This window comes from Parasteatoda tepidariorum, chromosome 10 (assembly GCF_982258835.1).
Source record: "Parasteatoda tepidariorum strain Cologne lab strain chromosome 10, Ptep-v5.0, whole genome shotgun sequence".
Taxonomy (NCBI): Eukaryota; Metazoa; Arthropoda; class Arachnida; order Araneae; family Theridiidae; genus Parasteatoda; species Parasteatoda tepidariorum.
Genome location: NC_141764.1, coordinates 1,575,015 through 1,600,912, shown reverse-complemented (window position 1 = coordinate 1,600,912; position 25,898 = coordinate 1,575,015). Strand labels below are relative to the sequence as shown.

Sequence of the window (25,898 nt, the reverse complement as noted above, 5' to 3'; positions counted from 1 at the left end):
AGACAGTGAGCAAAAAAGAACAACAAAAAAAAAAGAGAGAGAAAGAAACGAGAAAACCGACGACCCTAAATAACTTTTGATCTAATGATCAGATTTTCACTTTCAAGAACCCAATCTTAATAGCACGAGGGAGTGACTTCAAATATGCTGATTAGTAGGAGCAAATGATATTTTAAGTTATGAACTCAGACACAAAAACGTACTTTCTCTGCACCTTTTTTTCGATTCATTTGGGTTTTTGATCCCCAAAACATAGGGTATAGCGGGTATGGGGTTGAGTTTCAAAAGAGTCCGAAACTTAAAATTCTGCTTCTCAGGAATTATGCATATTCTCTCAAATTTTGCATTTTTCCATTTAAAATTATATTATTTAAAATGATGCAAAAAAATTGTATACCTTACGATTCAAATTTTTTTTTTTTAAACAATTCTTGAATAAAAGAGTACAAAGTTATTTTGTGCAAGGAATTATCTTTTGATAAACGAATTTTATAACTGTGTCTAAAAAAATTTCAATTCGCTTAAAAAGCTCTCGAAATAGAGCAAAATAAGCAAAAAGTAAAATTAATATTAAGGGGTCCAAACTATTGGGAGCATATTTCCCTGATTGCTGCCACCCCCGATATTTTAGGGGTCAGAAATCCGAATCCGAAGGTATGTTTATTCAGTTAAAGTACGTTTTGGTGTCTGTTATCGTAACTTAAAATATCGTCTGCACTGATTAATTTGCATATTTGAGGTAACCCCCTTGAGCTATTAAGATTGTGTCCTAGAACGTAAAAATCCGATCATTAGATCAAAAAGATATTCAGGTTTGTTTTCTGCCCACTGTACACTTTAAAAATCATGGCAAAAAATAGGGTTATTCGGACATGCTTAGTAATGGTTCAAATTATTAATAATTATATAATCCGAAGTTAAAATAGTTGGCAGAACAACAGTTACAAAAGACAGCAACCAGCAAAACAGTTATATAATTCAACAGTCTTGTGTTAAGGTACAAATTAAAGGGTCCCAAACTCTTTTAGCTCATTGCCCATTTTGCAAATCAAAACATTTTCAAGGTCCCCTCACATAAAGTTTTTAAAAAAGTTTATTAAACAATTTATAAAGACCTTTTTTTAAAAAAAAAATCTTTAGCATTTTTTTATAAGATTTACATTTAATAATGTCTCTTTTTCCTAATGACCAATGAAATTTTAATTTTTATTTAGCCTATATTTATTGTTTTAAATATTAAAACAATGAGAGTTAAATGCATTCTACGCATGCGCTGTATTAAAGAACCTCTTTAAATGCTGAAATCTTGCGCAATTTTAACCGAAGTTTTTGAAATTTTAAAATTATAATAAATAATAAAAATAGTTCCAAAATATTTGTTTAGTACTTATTGAATGCTTTTAGAATCTGTATTTCCATAAACATTCTAGGTAGGCTTGCAATTATTGCATATAATATCTAAAGTAATCGATACAAGTTTATTGCTATATTTTTCAGGCATTCAAAAACACTTCTTTTAGTTCGTAAATTATTGTCTGCCACTCAAATCTCTGAAAGCTTTAAATTTTATTGATAAGTAGTTGAAATCGTATAACCTAAACACCTCAAAAATTCTTCTAATGTCTGAAAAATGCCTAGAGACGAAAAAACTTTTGTGATCTGAATGTGAATGGAAACAGGTGGCTTGGAGCAGAACTCTCTACCTATAGCAACACTACGTATGTTTTCGCCATTAGCGTGTGGAGAGCAGGGGCCTCCACCAGGGGGGAAGGTGGGCGCACGATGCGCCCACTTTAAGCTTGTGGGGGGGATTTTTACATTAAATGAAACCAATAGTTTGGGGGGAATTTAGAATTTGCCCAAGAATGCGCCCAAGAGCTTGGGGAGGATGGGGGCCACTGGTGGAGAGTCATAGAAGTAGTAAGTAAGTTAATTTCTGTCTTGATTTTCATATAGATTAAAATCTTTTAAGTTGGGAAACTATATGGAACTGAAAACTACATTGAAAATAGTTCTTAAAGAAAGCATCATGAAAATTTTAACAAATATTTTCATTAATTAAAAACGGAAAGAAAAGGAAAATTATCGTAGTGCATTCAACTGAAAAGAGGAGAAAAGAGAAGGGGCCATGGTATCGGTCTTCTCCCCAGATGGCGTATTCGAGTGTTACGATCGCCCATTATGACGAATTTCCAAGCCCCCCGACAAAATCTCAATATTAAAAATCCAAAAATTCTGGATTTGTGATACGTTAAAAATTAATAATTTTCCGCTAATTAAGATATAATTTTTTAGAGAAATACATGTTTAATGTCTTTTAAGCATGTGAAATTATATAAAAATGGTTAAAATAGAAGACAATAATTCGCGATCGCATCGCAACACTCGAATACGCCATCTGGGGAGAGACCGGTTTCATGTCTTTGGCCCTTCTTCCTTCCCTCTCCTCCTTTTTTCAGTTGTATAGGAATGTACTACGATATTTTCCCTTTTCTTAATATTTTTCCTTTTTATATAATAAAAATATTTCTTAAAATTTCCATGATACTTTTCTTTAGAACTATGTTTAATGTAGTTTTCAATTCCATATAGTTTCTCAAGTTAAAAGATTTTAATCTATATGAAAATCCAGAGAGAAACTAACGCACTTCCTTCCTCTATGACTTTCCACACGCTAATGGGGAAAGCATGTGAAGTGTTGCCATAGGAAAAGAATTCTACTCTACGCCACCTGCAGCCCATTTCGATCGCCAATAAATAGAATTTTATTCATATCTGATATCAATAAAAAAAGTGAGAAACGAATATCGTTTCTTTATTACAATTTTAATAAAGCAATGTGAACACAACCCCCTACTAAGTTCTCTCCTAACAAAAGAAAAATTTTACCATCGTTTACCTAAACCAACTTTCTATGATTTTGCGGGTTAGCTTCCTGTTTGTGTAAAATGAAATAATAAATGGGGCCAAGTTTTAAAATTATATGTTTATACAAAAGCAAAAGATAGGCCTTTATGCATGTGCTGACAACACAAAAAAGAAAGAAAGGAAGATAAAAGAATAAAATTACAATTAGTCACCTTAGTGCCTCAACCAATTTGCTTATTACTTTCAGATCTGGCTTCATGTTTCTGTTAGCCGTTTGGCGCTTCATACCATACTATATGTTCTTTGTCATCTGACACCTTTACGGAATTCAAGCTTCAATGTCCATGGATTTTAGGAAGCATAATGAAACCTAATGTTATATTTTTTTATATAGTTTGAAAAAGAAATACGTTCTTTAGCAATATACCTAAGCCTGACCTACTTTCAAAATTATAGGTTAAAAAAAAGGAGATATAGGCCATTATGTTTATTAAGAACATGAGCTGTAATCTTCAATTACACTAAAGGAAAAATTACACCTTTGTACCCCCCAACCAATTCGTTTAAAATATTGCTGCTGACCCTTGTGTATTGTAATAATGAATGGGGTCGAATCGGAAAATTTCAGGCTAATAAAGGAAAAAGTAGGCCTTTGTATATTTGCCGATAACAAAAAGAAATTTCTGCTGCTTAAACCGTTCTTTGAACAGAATTTTGGGAACGTGAGATCTTTACCAAGTCGACAGTTCAAAATTGCTATCGAATGGAGCAAATTATCATTTAAGAAGCGAATTATCAATGAATTGTTAAAGAGTAAATTCTAAACGAGTTCAAACTTCTTGTCAATAATTCTAAAAATTAAAGCAATAAAAAAAGCTTCTTGCCTCTGAGAAGGACAAGGACATTACCAAGCAACTTTAAAAAAAAATTATCGAAATTCAGCTAAATATGAACACATTTAAGGAGAAGTGAATGAAATTGTTTATGACAAGGGGGAGGTAGGGGTAATAAATAATTAATGTAATGTAATACCCTATATTTTGGTTTAAATTAATATATTTAAAATCAAGATTAGTTAGTTTTAATTTTTTCCCCTTTATCTTTTACATCAAAATAAGAACCAACAACTGAACTCAGTGGCACGACCACCCTTAATGGGCAATGGCGTACTGTGCTCATTCCAGTTTTATTGACCATGGGTTATGGGGTTCAGTATCAGATATTAAGGTTTTTGGATCAGCCGAAAGGGAACCCCAACCCCTCTTACAGAGTTTAATATTCAAGCAAGCTTGATACTCTTCTGTGAGAAACTTACCTATCAGATTCATCTCTGACTCGACGGTGATTGAAATGTGTAAATCAGAAGCAGTGAGAATGGTCCCTTTAACTTTACGGGATTATTATTCGCCAGGTAACGCTGCAAGCAACTTTTACAAGAATTATCGATTTCAGGCTTTGAAATAATTGTTACTATCGATCAATTAAATTGAATTCCTTCTCTGTTATCGAATCATACGCAAACAAAACATCACCGGTTCGTCTGTCAATCACATGACAGAAGTTTTGATTTCTTCACTTATCTAACTTAATAAAATTATTTGTCACTTAACTTATAACTCTCTTTTAATGATTTTCGCGAATGACTTCGGTTTTAAAGCAATACATTTTATACTATTAAAAATTATAGAAAGGCTCGTGAGTAATGGGTTCACTTTGTAGCTCTTGTTGTGGTAACAGGGACGATGATATATATGAGGTAAATATATATTTTTTTTGACATTAGCTCCCAAATGTGTTACTCAGAAATACCTATTTTAACTCTTTATTGGGAATAGTATTTGAATAACGTTTTTATTATTTTTATCTTAACCCTTAGTGGGGAGTTTTATAGTAAGTTTGAAGATTATTATAAATGTTTTTTTTTTTTTTTTAAATATTTCATTTTACACTTTTTTTTCTTGCCTTGTGCTTTTTCTAATCTTATCAAACCGGCTGAACTATGCATATAGTGCGATAAAAATGCTTTTCAATATATTGTGTTATAAATTTAATAAATCTTTTAATCATAAACAAGATTATTGGTTTTATAATGTACTGTTGCAATGGTAAATTTTTGTGTGGGGGACTAAAATTTCAAACATATTTGCATTTTCTTAATAATTAAAATAGCATGTTGTAACTTTTGTTTCTCACTTCATTTAGTTAAAAATTTTCATAATTGTAACCCCTTAAAAATGAGGTTTTTCCATTTAAAATACTAAATATAATATCTTTATATCAAAGCCAGTTATTACAAAATTTTAATACCTTACATATATTTTTTAAGTTAAAAGAAATTGTGTTTAGTTACTATATCAATGTTTTCAGTAGGCTTTGCTTTATTTTGTGTTTTTGCACCCATTAGTTACAATCATAGTTAGTAAATTCAAAATTTTACAATGAATGAAATACTGCAAAAATTAGAAGAAACAAAAATTGTATATTTTTGAGAAACCAGTGGGAATCATCATTCCTTTATGTACCAATTTAGGAATTTTCCATAATATTGTATCAATTATTTATTTATCTAGTTTTATTTCATTTATTTTATTTTATTTATTATTTTTTTGATGTTAGAATGGGTTTTTTTTCCTCCTTTACCTTATTTTTCATTATCAAATTTTTACTTGTGTTTTTTTAATAATTCCTATATATTACATATCTTTAGTTTTGAAAAAAATCAGATCTAGCTTATTCTACTTATCTATTTACGTAATGTTTTTCCTTAAATAGGAATTATTGAAAATACTCTTCCACCTCTAAGAAATACTATTGCTTTGTGTCTTTTCACTGTTCTGTACACCACTGAAAAAAAAAAAAAAGCATTATGCTACTCAATCACTAAATTATCTTAGATTTCCTAGTCTATGTGCACAAACCTTAAATAGTTTGTGTAAAGATGCTTGTATAAGCTTTCTTGCAATCTTTTATCACAATTAGACATCTATAACATATATCTCTCTGAATTTTTTTAGTCCTGCAGTGGACTGATCTTTAAGGCACGGTTCCCAGCAGATCACCAAAGCCAAGCATCACTGGCTACGATCAAAGTGCGGGTGGGTGACCACTTGGATCAGTCTGCGTAGGGACCGAGGATGTGCGGTATGGGTCCTCATTAAACTGTTCTAACATAGAGTACTAGACTTCGCTTGCAGGTCGTCGGGCTACCAAAGCGGGGGTGCCATCCCCTCTGCAGAGGATCAAAATGTATGTGATGGCATGTCTTCGGATCATCCTCGCAGGTGTTTCCCAGACCAATAGCCCATGGTGCAGCTCTAGTGCGACGTAAATTAACTACAACAACTGAATTTTCATATTAGTCATATTTTATACTTTCATATTTTTTATGTATACTTACATCATATAGATGGATGTAGGCAAATATACTGTACAATGGGAATGTTATGGATTGTTTCGGTGGCTCTCCTTTGATCATTATGAAAGGCATAAGAAATCAGCTGAAATCTGTTTATGCCAACAATGTCCGGTATTGTTTTCTTAAGCCTGATGGCATCTACCTTACCAGCAGGATAAAGAAATAAGTACATCTGTGTTTCAAAGAGTACCAAAATGAGTTTATCAAACTCAATATACAGATTTGATTTTCTATACTCAAACTCAATAGAAGATCAGTCTTTATCAACTGGTTAGGGTCAAAGATCTTTAACCTAGTACAGCTGTCCACTTTGTGACTCTCTTTCAGTAGTCTGTCTGCCCTTCAAAACTTGGTTATTTTTATAGCTAGAATAATGATCAGTTTACATTTATTGTAAGAGATGTTCTCATATCTAGGTTGGTATCATCTCTAGATCTCATATCATCTGATGGGAAGATTTTCATAGATGATACAATTCAAATAGGTATGAAAAAAGAAATTAATGGTTATGTTTATTTTTTAGACAGAACAAAATGATAAAACAAATCTGCTAGGTAGTCCTGTTGGAGAGCCTTCTTAGTAAGTCATAATTTTTTTAAAAACTTTTTAAGTATTTGTTAAACTTATTATTTTAAAAATGCATTTAATTTTTATTTAAGTGTACCAATCTTTTTATTGTAAGCTTTTTTAAATATTTGTTCTTGCTGTAACAATCCTGTGGCAGAATTTTTTCCGCAACCCTAGCATTAATATTTTTCTTTAAGTTACTTTTAATTATAACAATTACTAATTTTAAAGTAACATTGTGTTTACAGTATAGAATAAAAAAGTATAAAAAATTTTAATTGTAAAAGTAAAATTTTTTTAATTCTAATATAGACACTTTTTCGCATTTTGTGGGTGGAAAAATACACTAATTATTCGAATTTTGTAATTTTAAACTTTGTGAATCATTACAAAAATTAAAATTCATAAGTAAATTGAAATGTGCACTTAAATTAAAATTAGTAAAACCCATGTAGTAATTCCAAAGTAAACATCAACAACAAAATCACGCGAATAATACTCTTTAAAAAAGCCTACTCAAATAAGTGTGCATTAAACATGGTGTTCTTTAAAGAAATAAAAATGAAGGAAAGAACATCATTTCTAGAGCGAACTATCTTTTAGACTTTCACGATTTCTGAATTTCTCATTTTATATTATTAAATTTATATTCTAGCTGAAGCCAGACATTAAGAACTTTTTTAAAATCCAAAATATAAATCGAAAAATCATGGTTATTTTTCTCCTCTCTGGTATACAAGAAAAATATAATTGAAAAAGAATTCAGCAGATCAAAAAATCAGTTTTGGAACAAATATGCAGTAAGGTAAACCAAAAATTTTCCCTTTCCAAATGAAAAATCTTTCTGCACCAATGTCGCCGCAATTCTGATACAGGGGTAATAATTAATTTTTTCTTTAGAATGTTATTTTCTCAATTTAATATCCTAGTATTATTTTTCTTAATTTCAATCAAGTTTTTTCTTATTTTTGTATCAATTATTTATCTATTATTATTATTATTTTTATTTGTTTAAATTGTTTGTTTATTTTATTTTATTTATTTATTTTTTGTTGGAATGGATTTTTTTTCTCTTTACCTCAATGTAAGAAATTCTTTATGATTTTTAATAATTCTTATATAAATTCATATATATATATATATGTATATATATATATATGTATATATATATATATGTATATATATATATATGTATATATATATATGTATATATATATATGTATATATATATATGTATATATATATATATGTATATATATATATGTATATGCACTTAAATAATATTTCTTATGCTACCATGTAGAAGTAAGAAATTCTTTTAAAAGTATTGATAATAAGTTCTATTTTTGTATACTTTATTTAATTTACTAATTAATTTAATTTCAATTTGTAGCAGCTCAAATGTTACTCAAAAGCATCCTCCTGGAAGCCTTGGAGATCAGCAAGAGAAATTGAATAGGATATTGCAAAAGACTGCTAAGTAAGGAAGGCATCATAATATTAAAATGTTTTTCATTTCATATGTTCTTAATATATTTTACAATTGTAGTATCTATAAATTATGTGAAATGTTATACCTAGACCATCTGAGTACTGTACCATTTATTTTTCTTTCAAAAATAATGCCGTTGCCTAAGACCATTAAAAAGACTAGCTAATTTTTATAAGTTAAAATCAGCTATGCATAAATATATTTTCCAATATGAAGTTTTATAAATTGAGAACATTCAATATGCTTGATATCCATTCTACTATTAAATGAAAATATATACATGGCTACCAACTCTACTGGATTTTCCAGTAGATTACTGGATTTTGCTAGTTTCTCCTGATCTACTGGTTTAATAAGAATTCTTCTGGTTTTTGTACATTTCAGAAAACTACCAAAAATAGAGAAAGTTTCCTAACAAAATCCCTATGAAGATAGAATTTTTGTACAGATTATTGCTTGCTTGACTCTTTAAATAAGTATTAATAATATATATGGAAGTGCTTCATTTATAGAAATCAGTTTAAAATTTTTTTTGTTCTTAAATGTTCAATTTATTTTTATTCGGAACTCTCTTCTTAAATAAAAATCATAATTACGTCTTATGAATTTTAAATGTCTGTCACTATTCAAAAATTTTGTATCATATCATATATAATCATGTATCCTATAATAATGTGTATCAGTTAACTATTTTTTTTTTGGACAAAATTTTTACATAAGGCTTGCCTTTTTAGCTTCCCTTTAATTTTTTTGAATCCTTTAAAATTTTTCAGAAAATATTATAAGTGGGTAATTTAAAAATTGATTATACCAAATTCAGTTATTATATAATGTTAAACATTTCGATACATTTTAATGGAGGTAAGTGAATGCCCTTTCAAACTCAACGTGCCCTTTTCTGTGAGAATGCACTCTGTTCTTTTTTATTCCTTGGGAGAAATTTGTGTGTATACATATGCAGGGCCCGTGCTAAGTATTCACTACCTCGCCCAAATCATTAAAATCAATTTGGCAAATAAAATTTTGTTTTGGCATAAGTATTGGCAAAGAGTTTTGTCCACTGGAACAAAACTAAAATGACATCAGAAAGGATTTTCTCTTAATAAATCAGTATTTCGATTACAGTAATATTCGGTAGATGCGCGTCATAACCCATTAGAATTGGATCCTAATAATATAAGTCAGAAACAAACTACCATAAAATAGTTTTCTATGGAAAGAAAATTAATCATAAAATTTTTTTAAGATTTGCATTTGGCGAAGATATCGAAAATTGTGAATACTTTTGATTTTTGCCTAATTTGCTGGCTGAATCCTTAGAGCGGATCCTGTATTCACATATCTTGAAATGTCCTGTATCTTCCACGAATTTCAGTACTTATTTTTACGGACAATGTTCTCAGTGACTTTTGGAGCTGTGGGTCCTTAGGACATAAAAATTTCTAGTTTTATTTTTAACCACATTAAGACTAATATTAAATAAGTTAAAGCATTCTAATTTTTTTATAAATTTCAAAATTCTACCTGAAATGAAACTAATTAGCACTTCAAATCAATTTTATTTATATTTTCTCCTTTCGCTATTAATACAGATTTTTATTTATTTATTAAATATTTTGAAGTTTAGTTTTATTCTATCTGCATAAGTCTACTGGTGTGCTATTATTTTTTTTTCTTGGTAGAGATTTCCGTGTCCCAGAGGATGCGTTTGAACTTTTTTTTCTACGATTTAACTTTTTGTTTTCTGATAATTTTTTTTTAATATTTGATGCTCTGTGGCGCATAAGTGCTATTTCTGATACTCAAAAGTGTTTTTTCTTAATTTTATGTTTTATATACATAGGTTTAGCTCGAAAGTATTTTTTTATTAATTGAAAAATCAGACTTTATAAATGACTTGCAAAACAAACAATGACTTAAAAGTAAGCATAGCTTCTAAAGATTTTGAAAAAGTAGCATAAAAACTTCAATTTCTTGTATTTTGTCAAGCTCTGATGCATATTTCCAAGGTTTTTATATATATGTTTTTTAAATTCTTTATGTTGGGTTTAAATTATTAAAATAATTTTAAAACAAGTCCAGATTCAATATATTGCAGCATAAAATTAACTACCTCTACAAAATACTGCTCCTAAAAGTCGTGTTAAGTTTGGGAGGTATGTGTAAGTGATAGCTTAAAAATCATTCAATATTTTTTAATTTGTTGCAATTAAAACACATGAAAATAAATTATAAGTTCTATTACTTTTTAATTACATTTAGCATTTATTTAGTATAGTCTATTAAATTAAATAAAAAAAATTTACTATTGTACTTTTCAACGTAGTTTTATAATTTTCATAGGCGTTTTTCCTTTCTGTCAAAAGTTTCATGGTAATTTGTTTTTTATTTCCCTGTTTTTAATTTTTTTTTCTTTGTACCCCATATATATTGTTTTGATTTTTGTAATAAAGAGTATTTGTAACAGGAAAGTCACCGCTATATTGCTAAAGTAAATGAAATTTTTTCCTTAAAAATCAATAAAACTATAAGCCCCCTCAAAAAAAGTTTTTTTTCTTTCTCTTACGCTACAATTTTGTTTATAATGTTCATCAACTAAACTAGCACAGTGAAATTTTTTGTGAAATCTTAATTTCTAATGTTGAATGTTTTTTTCTTTTAGTAGTTACATAGATGTGCCTGCTTTAAATTCTCCTGTTGACCAGCCAGTGGACAAAGCGAAGGACTATGAATCAAAAATTCAAGCCGCTTTGAAAACCAAACATTTCAATGAAAAATCATCATTATTACAAGATACTCCACACTTAGAGAGGACATTGTCTGAAGAACCCATTTCTGATAATGAGCGAAATTTGGTAAGAAGATACTCTTCTAAATTATCGGGAAACGATTTCTCTTCGGTGAATAGTTAGTTTAACTTAAAAAGTTACGTCTTAAGTGCTAAACAAGCATTTTTATTTAATTCATTTACTATTTAAAAAATATGTTGTACTTTTTAAATTTTGTGTTAAATTTAATCGTTCCATTACCATTTTCTTTTTATTGGAGTATTTAATCTACACTTAGATCTTGTGAAGTATGTTCTTTCACTTGTTCCAAACTGAAAAAAAAAATCTTGTAACCCATAGGGCAACTATTTTAAAATACAAAATTTTTATTCGATTAGAAATTGCTACGTATTTACCAAAACATGTTTTAACCAAATTCAAACATATTTAGCACTCCAGGAATTGTCCTTCAACCATCTTTGTTATGGTATTTGTTTAATTTTTCATGTTTTACTTCCTTAGTTGGACCAAGATGTATTTCAGTTAAAAGAATTATGTTTTTCCATTAATTAAAGAGATAAGGTAGTTGATCAATTCTAATGGAAAACAGAAACATATGTTGATACAAGAATTTTATTTTATTATTATTTTTTAAATGTTTCTAATTTAAATGAATAAGCAGAGCAATTAATAATTTTACTGAGGGGTGATTGTGCTCCGGAAAAAAACCGGATTTTTCGCCAACTGCAATCCGAATATTTCTGAAAATCCAAAAGTTTTAAGAAATCATTGATCACATTTATGTATAAAAATTCTTGTATATTTTATTTAAAAACATTCCAACTAAAATTTATACTTGACATCTCTTTTATTTGTAAATATTTTTTCTGGAAGAAGAATAATTGTGATTAAGAGATAAAAGTAATTATTCATTTAAATTATGCTGCATATAATTCATTTAGAATATCATGTTTTGAACATTTCAATGACTTAAATTTATAAAGATATTAATTTTGTGAATGGTTTTACTCGAGAAATTTTCGGGATTTTTGAGTTGGGCCCACAATTACTTCATGATCATGCATAAAAATATTAAAAAATAAAACATTGCTCTATTTGCCTCGAATCATGGTTTCAAAAAAAGTTTTTTTCTTTTATATATATAGATAAAAAAAAAACACCTTGAACAAGAAAAAGTTTTATGCCTGTTTGATTAAAGAATTTTGTTATAGATTGTTTGCATTCTGTTTTAATATTTTTTTTTCTTCCTTTTTTAAATTTTTATGTTTGAGGTTGTTATATTTTTATCTTTGACTACGTAGCTACGTTTTTCATCTGCCTTTTGTGAATAAGTCATTTCCAACTTTTTTTCCCCCAGTAGACATTTTATCAATTACTGGAATCATAAAATAACCCCACATCTTTCCATTTGACCTACAAATAATTTTATTTCTCTTGGCTTATAAATACAGTGTGTTGCTTTACGTTCATAGTGTTTTTTACTTGTTTACAATGCTCGTGAAAGTTTTGCTCTAATAAGTCATAAGTACAAGAACTGCTTTGCTATCTAACTAAAGTCCACTAAACTAAATTTAGAGGCACGACAGCCCATAGCGGGTCATGGCCTACTGGGCCCATCTCAGTTATCTTGACCTTTGGGCACTGAGTTGCAAGAGTGGATGTTCCAGTTGAGTGGTCAGCCTAATGCAGAATCCCCGGTGTTTATCTCCCAAGTGTGCTTGGTTCTCGTTTTATCGACCCACCGACGAAAGGCCGAGACGACCGTGCCCGAACCGGCGATCTGTGCCGCGACGGTGCGAGGCGCTACCACTCAACCACTGGGCATCACAAAAGTCCACTAACTATGTATAAAAACCTAACTGTGCATAAAAATTAAAGAAAAACTATTTCACTTATTAGTAATAAACACCTGCAAATATGTGGTTAATCTGAGTTTGAATTATGAACTGCAAGTTAAAATATTAAAAAATTGTTTCCTGGAATCCTAAAATAAGAATGATTTTCTTTCAATGAAGTTTTGCTTGATAAATAAAGAACAGTTGGAATTCTCAATTTGTGCAAGATTTTTTTTAGCATATAATTTCTGTGTACAAATTATTTCCACAAAGAAAACAAACTATAAATAAAAATTGCTACACACATTTGCATGAAAACAATCGAGTATGTTATAATAACTTATATACTAATTATCAGAGAAGTAAATGTCTTGTTTTACTAGATTTTATTGTTCAAAAAATCGTGTAAAAAAACTTCAACTAGTTAACCAGTAAATATTCATTGTCTGAGATTCAAAAGTGTTATATTTCCTTTTAAAATTTTTTAGCGGCGATAAATTATCATTTATCGCCGCTGTATGATATTTATTATAATTTTCTGATAAATGAATTTTATTTGGGGTCATTACATGACCCCCATGCATCTTTAAGTTTATTCAGTAGATGCAAGTCCTCCCAGGATAAGTTTAAATAAAAAAAATTTTTTAGCTTAGTTATAAATTTTTCTTTCATAAATCACTTATGTAATATTTTATTTTCAGCTGCAGGAAACCAACGCATCTATATTAGAAGCACTTCAATCTATGCAAGTGGAAAATTCTGAAAATTTAGTAATTCCTTTCAACAACTCTAAAAACAATCAGTGAACACAAATTCTAATTAACTATCAGTTGCTTGTCAGTATTTTGATAGCATTTTTGGGTGCCATATCTTTTCTGTAAATATCTTTAGATCTCTTTATTTTATATACTATGTAAACAGATACTGATTTTTTATTTCTGTTGTAAATGCATGGGGTCAGGCCTACTCTTTTAATCGACATTCCGGGCAAGTTCCTGTTACCATGACCTTTCTTTTTATTCCTCCACAGTTTTGTACATTTTTACTGAAGATACAATATTGTTAATGTTCTGAATGAAGATACTTTATTGTTAATTTGTGTAGTTTGTATTTTTACAAGTATTTGAATAGCTATAAAGTTATTTTGGTTTCATATTTGTGGTCTTCTATTAAACAAACGCAGAATTTCACTCGTTGCATAATAATGAAGTAAATCTATAGCTCGTTTAAGAGGAGTTGACTCCGCCTTCATCATCACATGGTCTGCACCAATACTATTTCACCATTTTTGGGAGAAGGATGTGAGCAATCCTGCTATTTGTCGATCATATGGCAAAAATATTTATTTCACTTCATCTGCATTTTTTTAACATCAAATATTTCATAGATTTGATATTTCTCTCTTTTGAATGAATAGTTTGTCCTTTTTGAGACATTTTGCTGGAAAAACAGCAGTTTTTAAATTTAAAATATTTAATTAGTTAGAGTAATGAAAGCATACCTGCCAACTTTCACTCTTTCTGAGAATGAATTTTCCAAGTGGTAGTAAAACAATTACTGAAAAACAATCTTACTCAAAAATATATTTATATTTTTACTAGGTTAAATTCTTTATTGTATGCTTTTATATATTTGTTGTAATTATTTATATGTAGTGGTGGTCAAACTCATTTATAATTATTATTATAATTAAAAAATTTTAATAGCATGACATGAGTTTCGGTACCACTTTAAATACAAAATTAAAACCGGAAGAGTTGGCAGCCCTGCGAAAGGTATAATATCAGATGATAAAGCAAAATAAGTGACTGAAAAGAATTCACTGTTTGTGTTTTGCGCCCAGTAAGGGTTGTCTCAATTTCAAGCGCGGATATGTTTCTCCTCTTACTCCCGTGCTGAAATGAACTCTGTCTGAGGAGGTTGAGCCAACTCCTGGTGAGCAAACTATACTTCAAAAGTTAAAAAATAGAAAAACTGTGCATTCAAACTATCAGGAATATTAAAATTAGGTTTTTTTTTGTTGTTTTTACTTATAGAAATTATATTGCTATTACAATTTTCTATCAATAGTTTACAATGTATTATCATTTAAAATACACAAACCTGTAAGTTGAACTAGGGTACTTTTTCAGGAAAATTATGAAACTTGAAAAAAATGCAGGTTCCTATTTAGGATTTTGGTATAAACCCTCCTTTCTCTATTTAAACCCCATAGGGTGAGGCATGAGGGGTTGAGTTAGTATTCAATGAATAAATATTTGATTTTTTGATATAATTTCTCAAGATATTTTATTTTCATAATTTTTGGACATTTTGCAATATTTATTAGCAACTACTAAAAATTGTTGCAATATTTTTTCCCTTTTCTTTCATTTTATTCAACAAAATTTAAAAATATTTTGAACTCTGAAAAAAAGTTTTTGTTGAATAGAATGAAAGTAAAGGGGGAAAATGTTGCAATAATTTTTGTAGTGTCTAAAAATTATGAAAATATCTTGTGAAATGTGCGTAAATATTTATTAACAGCTACTGAAAATTATTGCAATACTTTCCCTCTTTTATTTCATTTTATTCAACAAAATTGAGAAATATTTTGAACTCAGAAAAAATTGTTTTTAGATAACTTAAAGCTGTATTAAATGCAGGATTAGCTGTGTAAGCTACCATTATTTAAACATAGAAATAAGCTATTTTTATGAAGATTTTTAGTAGTTTTCTGCAGAACCTTTGCTTAACTGCTTAGTCAATTTGCTAAGTATCAATATTATTTAGAAATTTTACTTATTGTAGCCAAACTCAATTGTGGAAGAACTAAAACTAATGATTTGGTGACATACCAACTAGTTAATAACACTGCTTTCTTATCCTTAACATATTGAAAAAAATTGTTAACTTTATCTCACCTGTCAAAAGTAAGTTAAAGGTTATTTAAAAACTTAGAAAATATTATTTTTGCACTTGTTCTTAGCAGTTATACTTTTTAAAATCAAATTAAATACAATTTAGGATATTTGATCGAATCAAAATTATCAAATCAAGAAAAAATCTTATATATATATATATATTTTAAATATTTAAAAAAAAAATGAACTAAGCCTGCCATGTCATTAAATAGATTGTTATAAATTAGTATAATGCGTTTTAAAAGTAGCTGTCGGATATTTCTATATTTTCTAAGATAGCGTTTTCAAAAACTTTTTGGTTGACTGCATGATCAATATAAAAATTGTATGATAAAGAAAATAAAAATTAATTTATAAAATTTAATTAATGAGGGAGCTGAAATCTTGTGTTTCATTAAACTATATGTGCTGCAGTACACAGTTTGGGAAAAAATGCATTTAACTCTTCAAATACGTTCTCAATGTCAAATTTGTTTTTACTATTACATCTTTAGAATGTGAACCTTTGTGGGGAGAGTAGTTATCGACAATTTTAACCATCTATGAAAAGGTACCCCCACCATAGAATCGAGCTAACATGTCTTATATACTAGTGAATTGGACATTTGTAGTGGTAGGAACACTCCCCCATCAGAATTATATCTGTGATAGAATTCATTGCTGCTTTGTGACAAGCCGGGAGAGCTATATTACGACCACCGTACTTTTGCTAATTGTTAGAGCTGTATTAAGTTCACAGCCGTGGTTGCTCCTGTGTTGCCACTAGCAGTTGAGTGTGATAGACTTAATGTCACAAGTAGCAAGTCAACTGTTCAATGTTGACATCGAGGTAGGCATGTTCCCATCACGTCCTAAGATCACCAATGTGGGGACAGTAGCTATCAACCATGTCAACCATCATTTATAAAAAGGTATCCCTACCATAGAATCTAGTAATATCACTTACATACTAGTGAATTGGAATTATATTTTTGTAGTGGTAGGAACCTTGAAGTGCAAAGCTTTGAGTTTTATAGATCACTTATCTTTAAACTTACTTACCACAGTAGTACACAGTTTGGGAAATAATGCATTTAGCTCTTCAAAATGTCAATATATTTTTTGTTATTAATACAGTTGAAGATGCAAACCTTGAAGTGCAAAGCTTTGCATTTCATAGAATTATGTGTTATATAAATCATTTCACTTTTTTAAACTTAAATTACCAAATACTTTAAATTAATTTTTGAATAAGAATACTTAAAACACAAATGGGCACACTTAAATATTCATTATTTACAGAAAAAATATTAAAATTTTCTGGAGCATTAGAACTAATAGCAAACAATTTTACAACTTTGGTTTGCTTAGCTTTTGAAGTTGTAATCACCACTTAGTAAAAAATTAATAGATTTTGCTTGAATACAGAAATTTTTCCACTGCAATTTTCATTGTTTACACCCACAAAGTTAATGCGATTTACAAAATTCAGTTATATAGATCTTCTAATGCATCACACTATTGATCACATTTAAATGTAGAAATAAAAAGAGACACATTTTATGATACATATTTATCTATACTATATACAAATTGAAAAGTAATAAATAGAATCATATCTCTACTCTATACAAATAAATAAATAGATTAATACAAGTTATTTCCTCGAAGACTTTGCTCTAGATGAATGTGAACGTCCAGACTTTCCTCTAGAAGATTTCATTCTAGGTATTCTCGTCACACTTTCCGTATTGTAAGAAAGATATAGGTGAGACAAATCCAAATTGTCAGCCTGAAAAAAAAAATTCTTTTAAACAAACTTAGAATTTTGGAAATAAATATTAAACTTTAAGAGACTGCTTTGCTTAGCAATATTCTCGACTATTTTTGTTCTGTAGACCATAGATTGTTACTTCAACATAAGAAAATTAGTCTGTTAGAAGATTTTGACAATTTTATATATAGGGGGCATTCAAGTGAAACCTGGTCACTAGTGTAAAGTAATGGTAAAGATTTTGATAACTCACGAATGTAGTTATACACATACTCAAAAATAGTCACCAAAACTGTTGGCACATTTATCCCAGTGCGACACTAACCGGTTGATTCTATCCTTGAAGAAGCTAGTAGGCTATTGTGGGATCCAGCCCTGGACCCAGTCACACATGTCGTCATCCGTTGTGAATCAATGTTCGCAAATAACTTGTTTTAGAGGTCCAAAATCATAAAAGTCACACGGTGAAAGGTCTGGGCTGTACGGTGGATGTTCCAGCGTTTCCCACTGAAACTCATTGTTCCAACTTACTCGACTGCATGCTCCGTAGTGGACGATAACTTGTTTGACCACCTTCTCTTCGGCGTGCAACCACACTGTCGCTATGCAACGTCAAACGTTGTGCATGGTCAGTCTCTCTATCAATAGATGGTGCCGTCAATACAGTTACGTGGCGCCCCATTACAGCTAATGCAAAGTAGACACACTGTCCAGGTTTCATTTGAATAGCCCTCATATATATATAAACTTTTGATATTATAAGTATACTTTATATAAAATAAAACTTTAATTTCGAAACAACTGTTATAAATTTAAATTTAGCATGCTTTTTAAACTCAAATAACCTTTTGCATTGAATAATATGTTCGAGCAACAGAAAAAAGTTTTTTTTTCTCACAATTAATTTTAAAAAAAGAAAACTACAATCAAATTTACTACAAAGTTAAATTGGCTGAAATTTTTTTCTATTTGAAATTGACATTTAAGCTAATTTTTATGAAACTTTAATAATGATTCTTTCATAAATATTTTCGAAAAAACTAATATAATTATTTTTAAACTAATTTAAAATTTGAAAATAAAAAAAGAATTAAAAAAACTCAATAAAAAATCTGATTCTTTTAAGGAAAAAATGAGGTTTATTTCATTATTAAATAGTATAAATTATTAATTTAAATTTTCACATTAACAATAATCTGAGTGAAAAATTTGTTTTGAAAGGAATTATTTCAAAAATATTTTCCAATTTTCTAAATTTTTCAAAAACAGTTGAATAGTTATTAAATCAGAAAACTGGGAAAATTATAAGATTCAGTAGTTTAGTGGAAAATACAGTAAAATTAATAAGTAGCTATTTCATATAAATTATGAGTTCACCAAAAGTTATTATTGGTTTTAATTTTTTCTTCCTTTATATCTCTAAATAAAGAATACTTTGTATTTCACATATTATTATAATCTTTGCCAAAATGAAATAAAGGCATATTTATATTGCTTAAACAAGGAAGGAACACAGAATAAGAGTAATAGGATTTAATGTCATAAATAATAAATTCACAAAAAAATCTTGGTGTTAATCCATTCATCTTTCCATTAAACTCCCTGTATACCAGATATTTCATAACGATTACCCTTAATACAATCCTCATAAAATATTGTAACAAAAAGACATAAACAGTTGCAAATTTTTATATAAATGATGAAGAAAGGCTGGGGAAATCTGATGAATCACAAATGAGGAAGACAGGATCTAGAAGTTAATAATCACAAAAGCTTCTATTCTTTATATTTTGGCAATCAAACAAATTCAGATGTTTTTTACCTTGACTTCCTCAGGTGATTTATTATGGCATAATTGTTTATTTCACAGATCTAGCATAATTTTGCATGAAATAACGTGTTTACTTTTTTAATTGGTTTTTGACAAAGATTCTAAAAATGTATATTATGGGTGGTTATTACAGAAACATTCTATATATCTCATTTAATGCACTGTGGAAAACAAGATAAACACCCCCTGAGATATTAGCTGCTTAACTCAAAAAGTCTCAATTAAAAAATGTCTCACTTTTTTAAAAAGAAAATTCAAAAATTTAGCACAGAACCACTTATTAACTTTTAAAATACTGCCTCTTTCTGTAATACAAAGTTTTACATTGTGTATCACAGATAGAATATGTACGAGCAGAATTTTTAAAAATAAGAAAGAACATAGGGTTCTAATTACAGTAGTTATAGTTTGAGTTTTCTATAAATCCGAGCAAGTGAAAAAAATCAGTCTTGCTCCTAAAGAATGACCAACACGTGGAGGGATTACTACGACTGAATATTGAAAAACAAATTTGTGTATTAAATTTGTTTTAAAATTGATTTTTGTGTATTAAATTTGTATTTGTGTCCCTCCGACCACAGTGTTGGCGTTAAATATAAGTCAGTGGTAGACGGATCATGGGTTGGTTGAGTCCCCACCTCTTCAGGCTAACCATGGAAGGTTTTCATTGTTTTCCTCACCATATAACGCAAATGCGCGTTAGTTCCATCTAAAAGTCCTCCTCAAAGGCACTACTTGATCCAGAAGTTTCCTTATCTTCTGGATTGAGCTCAAAATTACAAGGCTACGGAGTTGAACATTAGTAACGTAAACACAAAATTGGGTCGACTGTTCAATGACAAAATAAAAATAAAAGTCTACATTGAACTGTCCATAATTCTTAAATAAATTTTTAATAAGAAGGTCATTTACGTTTTTCATGCACCCATCCAAAGTGAAAAAACTTACTTCTTTTTTCTTCTCCTTGTCGACGGTTGGTAGCTGTTTCCTCATATTGTTCCCCGAGTAAGCGACACACTTCAGCTGGAATTCTCCAATATCTTCATTCCACTGGACGGCCTGCTCAATCACTTCTTGATATTCCGGTGGAATAAACATATCGATGATGAGTTTGTTGAGGCTGAGTTCTCGATCTAGTTGGCGGATGTTCTCTAGTAGACCCTCCATCTCTCTTTGGTGTTCTTGGCGGAGATCGTTCAACTCGTTCTTAGCACTGAGAAGCATCTGCCACACCTTCTTCAATTTCTTTGTCTTGCCAGCAGCTTCTTCCTGCAAACTGGAGTATTTTTCTTCAATATTCAGCCTCTCACTCTGCAACAATAAAACAGAATTGTAAGAAAGGATTTATTTTAAAAAAATTAATCGCTTCCCTTACAGGGTTGCCACTCAAATCTGGAGAAAAAAATTCACTGTGTTTTCCCTGTATATATTGCACACAATATATAAAGAGGAAAAACACAATCACTGTGTTCTTGTATAAGCTATATTGGGCTACCTATACTAGTTATAATTGCTGAATACTTAAGGAAAAAAGGAATTGTTGAACATACTGAAAACAAATAATGATAAAGTGACTGAACTAGTTTAATATAGCATCTTTAAATATTCCTTTGGGAGGTTACAAAATTCCATGGAAACAAAATTCCCTATATTTTCCCAGTTTCTAAAGAAAAACTCAGAATTCCCAGCATTTTCCCTCTTATTTTAGGTGATTTGTAAATTCCCTGTATTTTTCAGGTTTTTCCTGTTCTCCCTGTGGAGTGGCAACCCTGCCTTACCAATTTGTTTGAAGAAGAAAAAAATGCAAAAAATCAACAAATTTTTTTATTTTATTAACTAAAACAAAACATAATACACAAATTTTAAGTTGAAATTTCAGTTTTTTTTTGTGTGTAAAAACATTTAATTTACAATCAGTTTACTATAGCAAATAGTCTCGGGCAAATGAAAAAAGTTATATATAGGTTTTAAAACAAAAAACAACACAAAGTGATACTTTCCAAATGCCAGTGAAATGATGTCTTTCTTTTCCTCTTTTTTTCCTAAGCAAATTTAGCAACCCCCATATATACAATCGCACAAAATACATGAGCAATCCAACAGCAAAACTCCCAAACAATATTTATCAAACTGCCAATCACACCAGATTATTAATGTAGTAAAACAAATCAGTACTTGGTAAAAATGGGTAAATTTAAAAAATTTTTTTTAATTTTTTTTTTTAGTTAGAGTTTACAGAATATTCTGCACTCTGGACATAATGAACTCAAGCTATTAATGCCAGTTTCATCTAAACCACGAGAGTCATTAAAATGAGCATGGATTATACTGTTTTTATAAAAACCTTATTTTTTATTTAATAAATATTTGTTATTAGTATAGTATCAAATAACAAAGGTTCATATTCCATTTCAGGAAAAAATTCCATGGATTTCCCTGCCTTCCTAAAGCAAAAATTTGCGCTGTAAGCGAATCAGTTCAGAATAAATAATAACATTATTACACAAACCACATTAATAGAACCTTAAAAGCATGGAAAAAATATAAAACTTAATATACATCAATAAAAAAAATTCCTAAAAATGGGTAATCGCCAATAATAATAATCATTCCTTTAAGCAAACATTTACTATCACAAGCCACTAAACACGTGTAGTATCTAGTTGTTTCAAAAATAATTACATTTTTTTTAAAAAATGCTAGGAAGCATCTCTATCCCAGATATCTGAATTTCCCATTTTCCTGGATTGCTAAAAATGTTTTAATACAGATATTTCTACTTTAATATTGAATTTAAAAAATAACCGTATTTTGGCATTTTTAATATTCCAATTAAAAATTTGTATTTTAACTTCACTCTTTTAACTTTATTATATTTATATAGTAAAGCATAGATGTATTTTCCCTGAAATTTCTCTACTACCTTCTGTTAGCTGTTCGAAAAGAAAGAAAAAAATAAACAGAACAATGATGGTCAAATTCTTCTACTCTGCCCTGCAATCAATCTGGCAGCGATTGATTTAAGGATGATTTCCTTTTCTATTCTGCGCAATCGCAGTTTCCCTATGATTAAATCATTCCATTTGGCTTTTAGCTGTTGGTTTTTCCACAAGGCAGAGAGAGAGAGCTGTTTTTAGTTTTTTAGTTTACAAAATTTAAAGCTCATATCATATTATCATTGTTGCCAACATGGATAGGAAAAAGTCCAGTAGATTTTACGAAATAATATAAATTTCATGATAATTGTTCCATAATATACTAAATATTTTACACATAGGGAATTTTAGGGTCATTAAAATTGATTGACAGTGTCATGATTGACATTAAACATTCTTGAAATATTATGTATTATGTTCACTTATAATTTCAAATATATTAATAAGCATTTAATTCATCAAACACAGTTAAAAGATTTTTCAATTAATTTAAAAAGAGCGAATAAAAAATAAACTGAACATTTTAAAACAAAAAAAGTTTTGAACTGATTTCTATAAAGGAGGTTCACTTCATTATGTATTAGTAATACTTATTTAATTATTTAAGCAATAATTTGTATAAAAAATCTATGTCAATAGGGATTTTTTTAGGAAACTTACTCAATTCTAGGGAATTTTCTAAAATGTACAAAAACCAGGAGAATTTTAGATAAACCAGTAAAAACTGGTAAAATCCAGTAGTCTACAGGAAAATCCGGCATAGTTGGCAGGTATGTATTATCTATTTTAGGTGAAGGCACGGGATTTAAAGCACAAGCTCTTGGGGAGTCTTATTAAATCGTGGTCTTGTTTGTTTGAACATATCTATTCCAGAGTTCAGCATTTTTTTTTTTAATTTTTAAAAAAGATGTAAATATTTTATGAAATAAAAGTTAAAACATATAATAAATTTAGTGACTATCAAAATTTTGTCAGAGTTAGACGGTAATGAAAGAGCTTCAATAACTTGCTTTCAGAAAGTTTTTTAATGCAGATTTTGGGTTAATTTCATTTTATCGATTTCCACCACTCAATTGAACAGGAAGAATCCCCCCTTTCCATCTATTCAGCTTCAAGCATGACTCAGGTGTTCTAGTTTAAAAATGGTGCAATTATTAATTAAAAAAATAGCCATATTTTAGCCATTTTTATATTCCAATTAAAAATTTGTATTTCTACTTCTTTTTTTACTTTATTTTATTTACGTAGTGAAGTATAGCCATGTATGCTTTTTATTACCCTTCTTTCTGTTCACTGATAAGCAAGTGTAATGCATTTCTCCCTCGTAAATCAAAGATCCCATTCCTTACTCTCTACTCAGCTTCAAGGATGACTGGAATTTTTACATTTAGCCTAAATTGTTCTAGTTCAAAATGGTGTGAAACCGCTGCAAAATTTCCCCCAGTTTCTTGGATACCAGATTAAATGTTCTTTACTGTATTAGACAATGCCAAAATTTTAAAAATCATTGAAACTAAATTAATTGTTTGGAAGTCTCCTTATACTGAAAAGAACAGGGAACTTTATCTATCCTTGCCAAGAGGATAAAATATGTAAAGAAAAAAACATTATTTATCAATAAAAAACTGAAATTCACTTCTTTTTCTTCAAGAGCTTTCTTCAATTCCAATTCTTTTATCTTCCTCTCTTCCAATTCCTTTGAACTCTCTTCCAGAAGTTTTTCTTGTTCTTGAGCTTTTTCCAAAAGATTTTCACCCCCGATAATTATCTGCTTTTCAAGACCTTGAAGTTTTTGCAAAAGCGCGTCATGGTCAACTCTAAAATGATTACATAAAAATTGTGAAAAAATAATAATAATTTATTTAAAACTAATAAAAAGTAATACCATAATATATATGTAAAAGATATTTTACCCACATTCGAGGGTGATTGCAAGCCCAACTCAAAATTCCTGATAATTTATTGAGTAAAATCATGAATGGCTCATTTCAAATGATTAATGTCTTCATAAACTTAAATCATTGGTATTTTCAAAACATTAATTTGAAATAAATTACATGCAGCATAATTTAAATGAATATTAATTATGTATAAGTTTACTTTTGTCTCTAATCACATCTATTATCTTACCAAAAAAAAAAAACAATGAAAGAGATGTCAAGTATAAATTTTAGTTCTAGTATTTTTAAATACAAGAATTTTTATACATAAAAGTGGAAGTTTCTGGACTCTGGTGGTTAACAAATAATCAGGATTTTTTCCTGACCACAATCATCTCTGCACATCCAACACAAAGGCATCTAGCATAGAGAAGTTTTATAAATTTATTTAAAAATTAACTAATTATATTCTTTTGATCATAATTTTTTTTATTTAAATTTGTTTTCCTTTTGAATGATTCATAAGCTAATTTGAACTTTTCAATCTTTTTTTTGTTTTAAAAAAAGTTGTTTTTGTCCCCACTAACACAGCCAGTTACAATTTGCAATGCATTCTGAACTTGCAGCTCAACAGGCTGGTAATCATTGATTTAAAGTAGGGTAGGCTTTAATCCATCAACAACCCTAATTCTTCTCAATAACAAAGCAACACCTTAATTGTTCTGCCATTGAACTATATTTAGGAGTGTTCTATTGTCCAAATGAGAAATATTTTGAATAATAAAAACTTGTAATGAGTTAAATCATAAATTTTTTCTTTATCTAACAATTAATATAATTTTCACTAAATAAAAGAAAAGTTGGTAAATACAGCACTGTACAAAATGAACCTAATTTGATTAATAAAAACCCTAATAATTGTACCATTACACTACTAACATTGTCCACACCAACTCTCTAATGTCCTTTTATTCATTTAAGCTCATTGTTGGTTAATTAAAAAAAGAAAAATTAGACAATATGCAATAAAAATATTCAAACCTATAAGTAGCATATCCTATTAATAGTATAATATATCCTATCAATTTGCTGGTTTAGGCTTATTGTCAGTTAATAAGAATAAAACGAATCCAGTGTGACAATTCATTAATAGTGTCCTATTAGCAGTGTATCCTATTAATAGCGTAATACATCCTATCAATAAAGCCACTTGTTTCTTTGTGTACATTGTTGGTTAAGTAGAATAAGACAAATCAAAAATGACTCTAAAAATATGCAATAAGAATATTTATAATTGTAATATACCTATTATTAAAAGCAATGAATAAAAACAGTATAAAGTGGTAATTAAAAAGCAAATTTAGAATTTATTAAAATTTTGTTTTATTTTATTATTTACTGTGTAACAATGAAATTAACATCAACTGCATATAAAAGTGCAAAGTGACAAATATTAAATCAATATAAGATATTGATGTTATATTTGTTACTGATCTACTTTGCTATTAATTTAAATTTAACTATGATTAGGGCTGCAAGTTTGTCGCGGGAAAAGGACCCCAAATTCGCGGGAAATTTTGAAAATTACACAAATTCTAAACATAAAAAAATTTATTACATAAATGATGC

General features: G+C 29.1%; 2 protein-coding genes across 3 annotated transcripts in view; one reads left to right on the top strand and one right to left on the bottom strand.

Moving 5' to 3' along the window:
* The first annotated feature begins 4,274 nt into the window (after positions 1 to 4,274).
* Positions 4,275 to 14,119, top strand: LOC107453543 (ragulator complex protein LAMTOR1). Its single transcript, XM_043046673.3, has 5 exons — positions 4,275 to 4,624; positions 6,807 to 6,862; positions 8,244 to 8,330; positions 11,005 to 11,197; positions 13,668 to 14,119. The coding sequence occupies exons 1-5, from the start codon at positions 4,571 to 4,573 to the stop codon at positions 13,770 to 13,772; spliced, it is 495 nt and encodes a 164-aa protein (XP_042902607.1). The 5' UTR covers positions 4,275 to 4,570; the 3' UTR covers positions 13,773 to 14,119.
* A 3,287-nt stretch (positions 14,120 to 17,406) lies between these two features.
* Positions 17,407 to 25,898, bottom strand: part of Klp64D (kinesin-like protein 64D) — a 30,188-nt gene continuing 21,696 nt past the window's right edge. For both annotated transcript variants that reach the window (XM_043046671.3, XM_071184116.2), the window contains exons 12-14: positions 24,026 to 24,206; positions 20,402 to 20,764; positions 17,407 to 17,640 (exon numbers count right to left, since the gene is read on the bottom strand). In XM_043046671.3, the coding sequence (XP_042902605.2) occupies positions 17,506 to 17,640; positions 20,402 to 20,764; positions 24,026 to 24,206 (679 nt within the window). In that variant the 3' untranslated portion in view covers positions 17,407 to 17,505. The remainder of the gene's footprint in view (positions 17,641 to 20,401; positions 20,765 to 24,025; positions 24,207 to 25,898) is intronic.

Excerpts from the sequence above, each read along its gene's own strand:
- LOC107453543 (XM_043046673.3), top strand. The coding sequence starts at position 4,571 with ATGGGTTCACTTTGTAGCTCTTGTTGTGGTAACAGGGACGATGATATA. Across the intron at positions 8,331-11,004 it reads ATATTGCAAAAGACTGCTAA|TAGTTACATAGATGTGCCTG; the intron begins GTAAGGAAGGCA and ends TTTTTCTTTTAG. Across the intron at positions 11,198-13,667 it reads CTGATAATGAGCGAAATTTG|CTGCAGGAAACCAACGCATC; the intron begins GTAAGAAGATAC and ends TTTTATTTTCAG.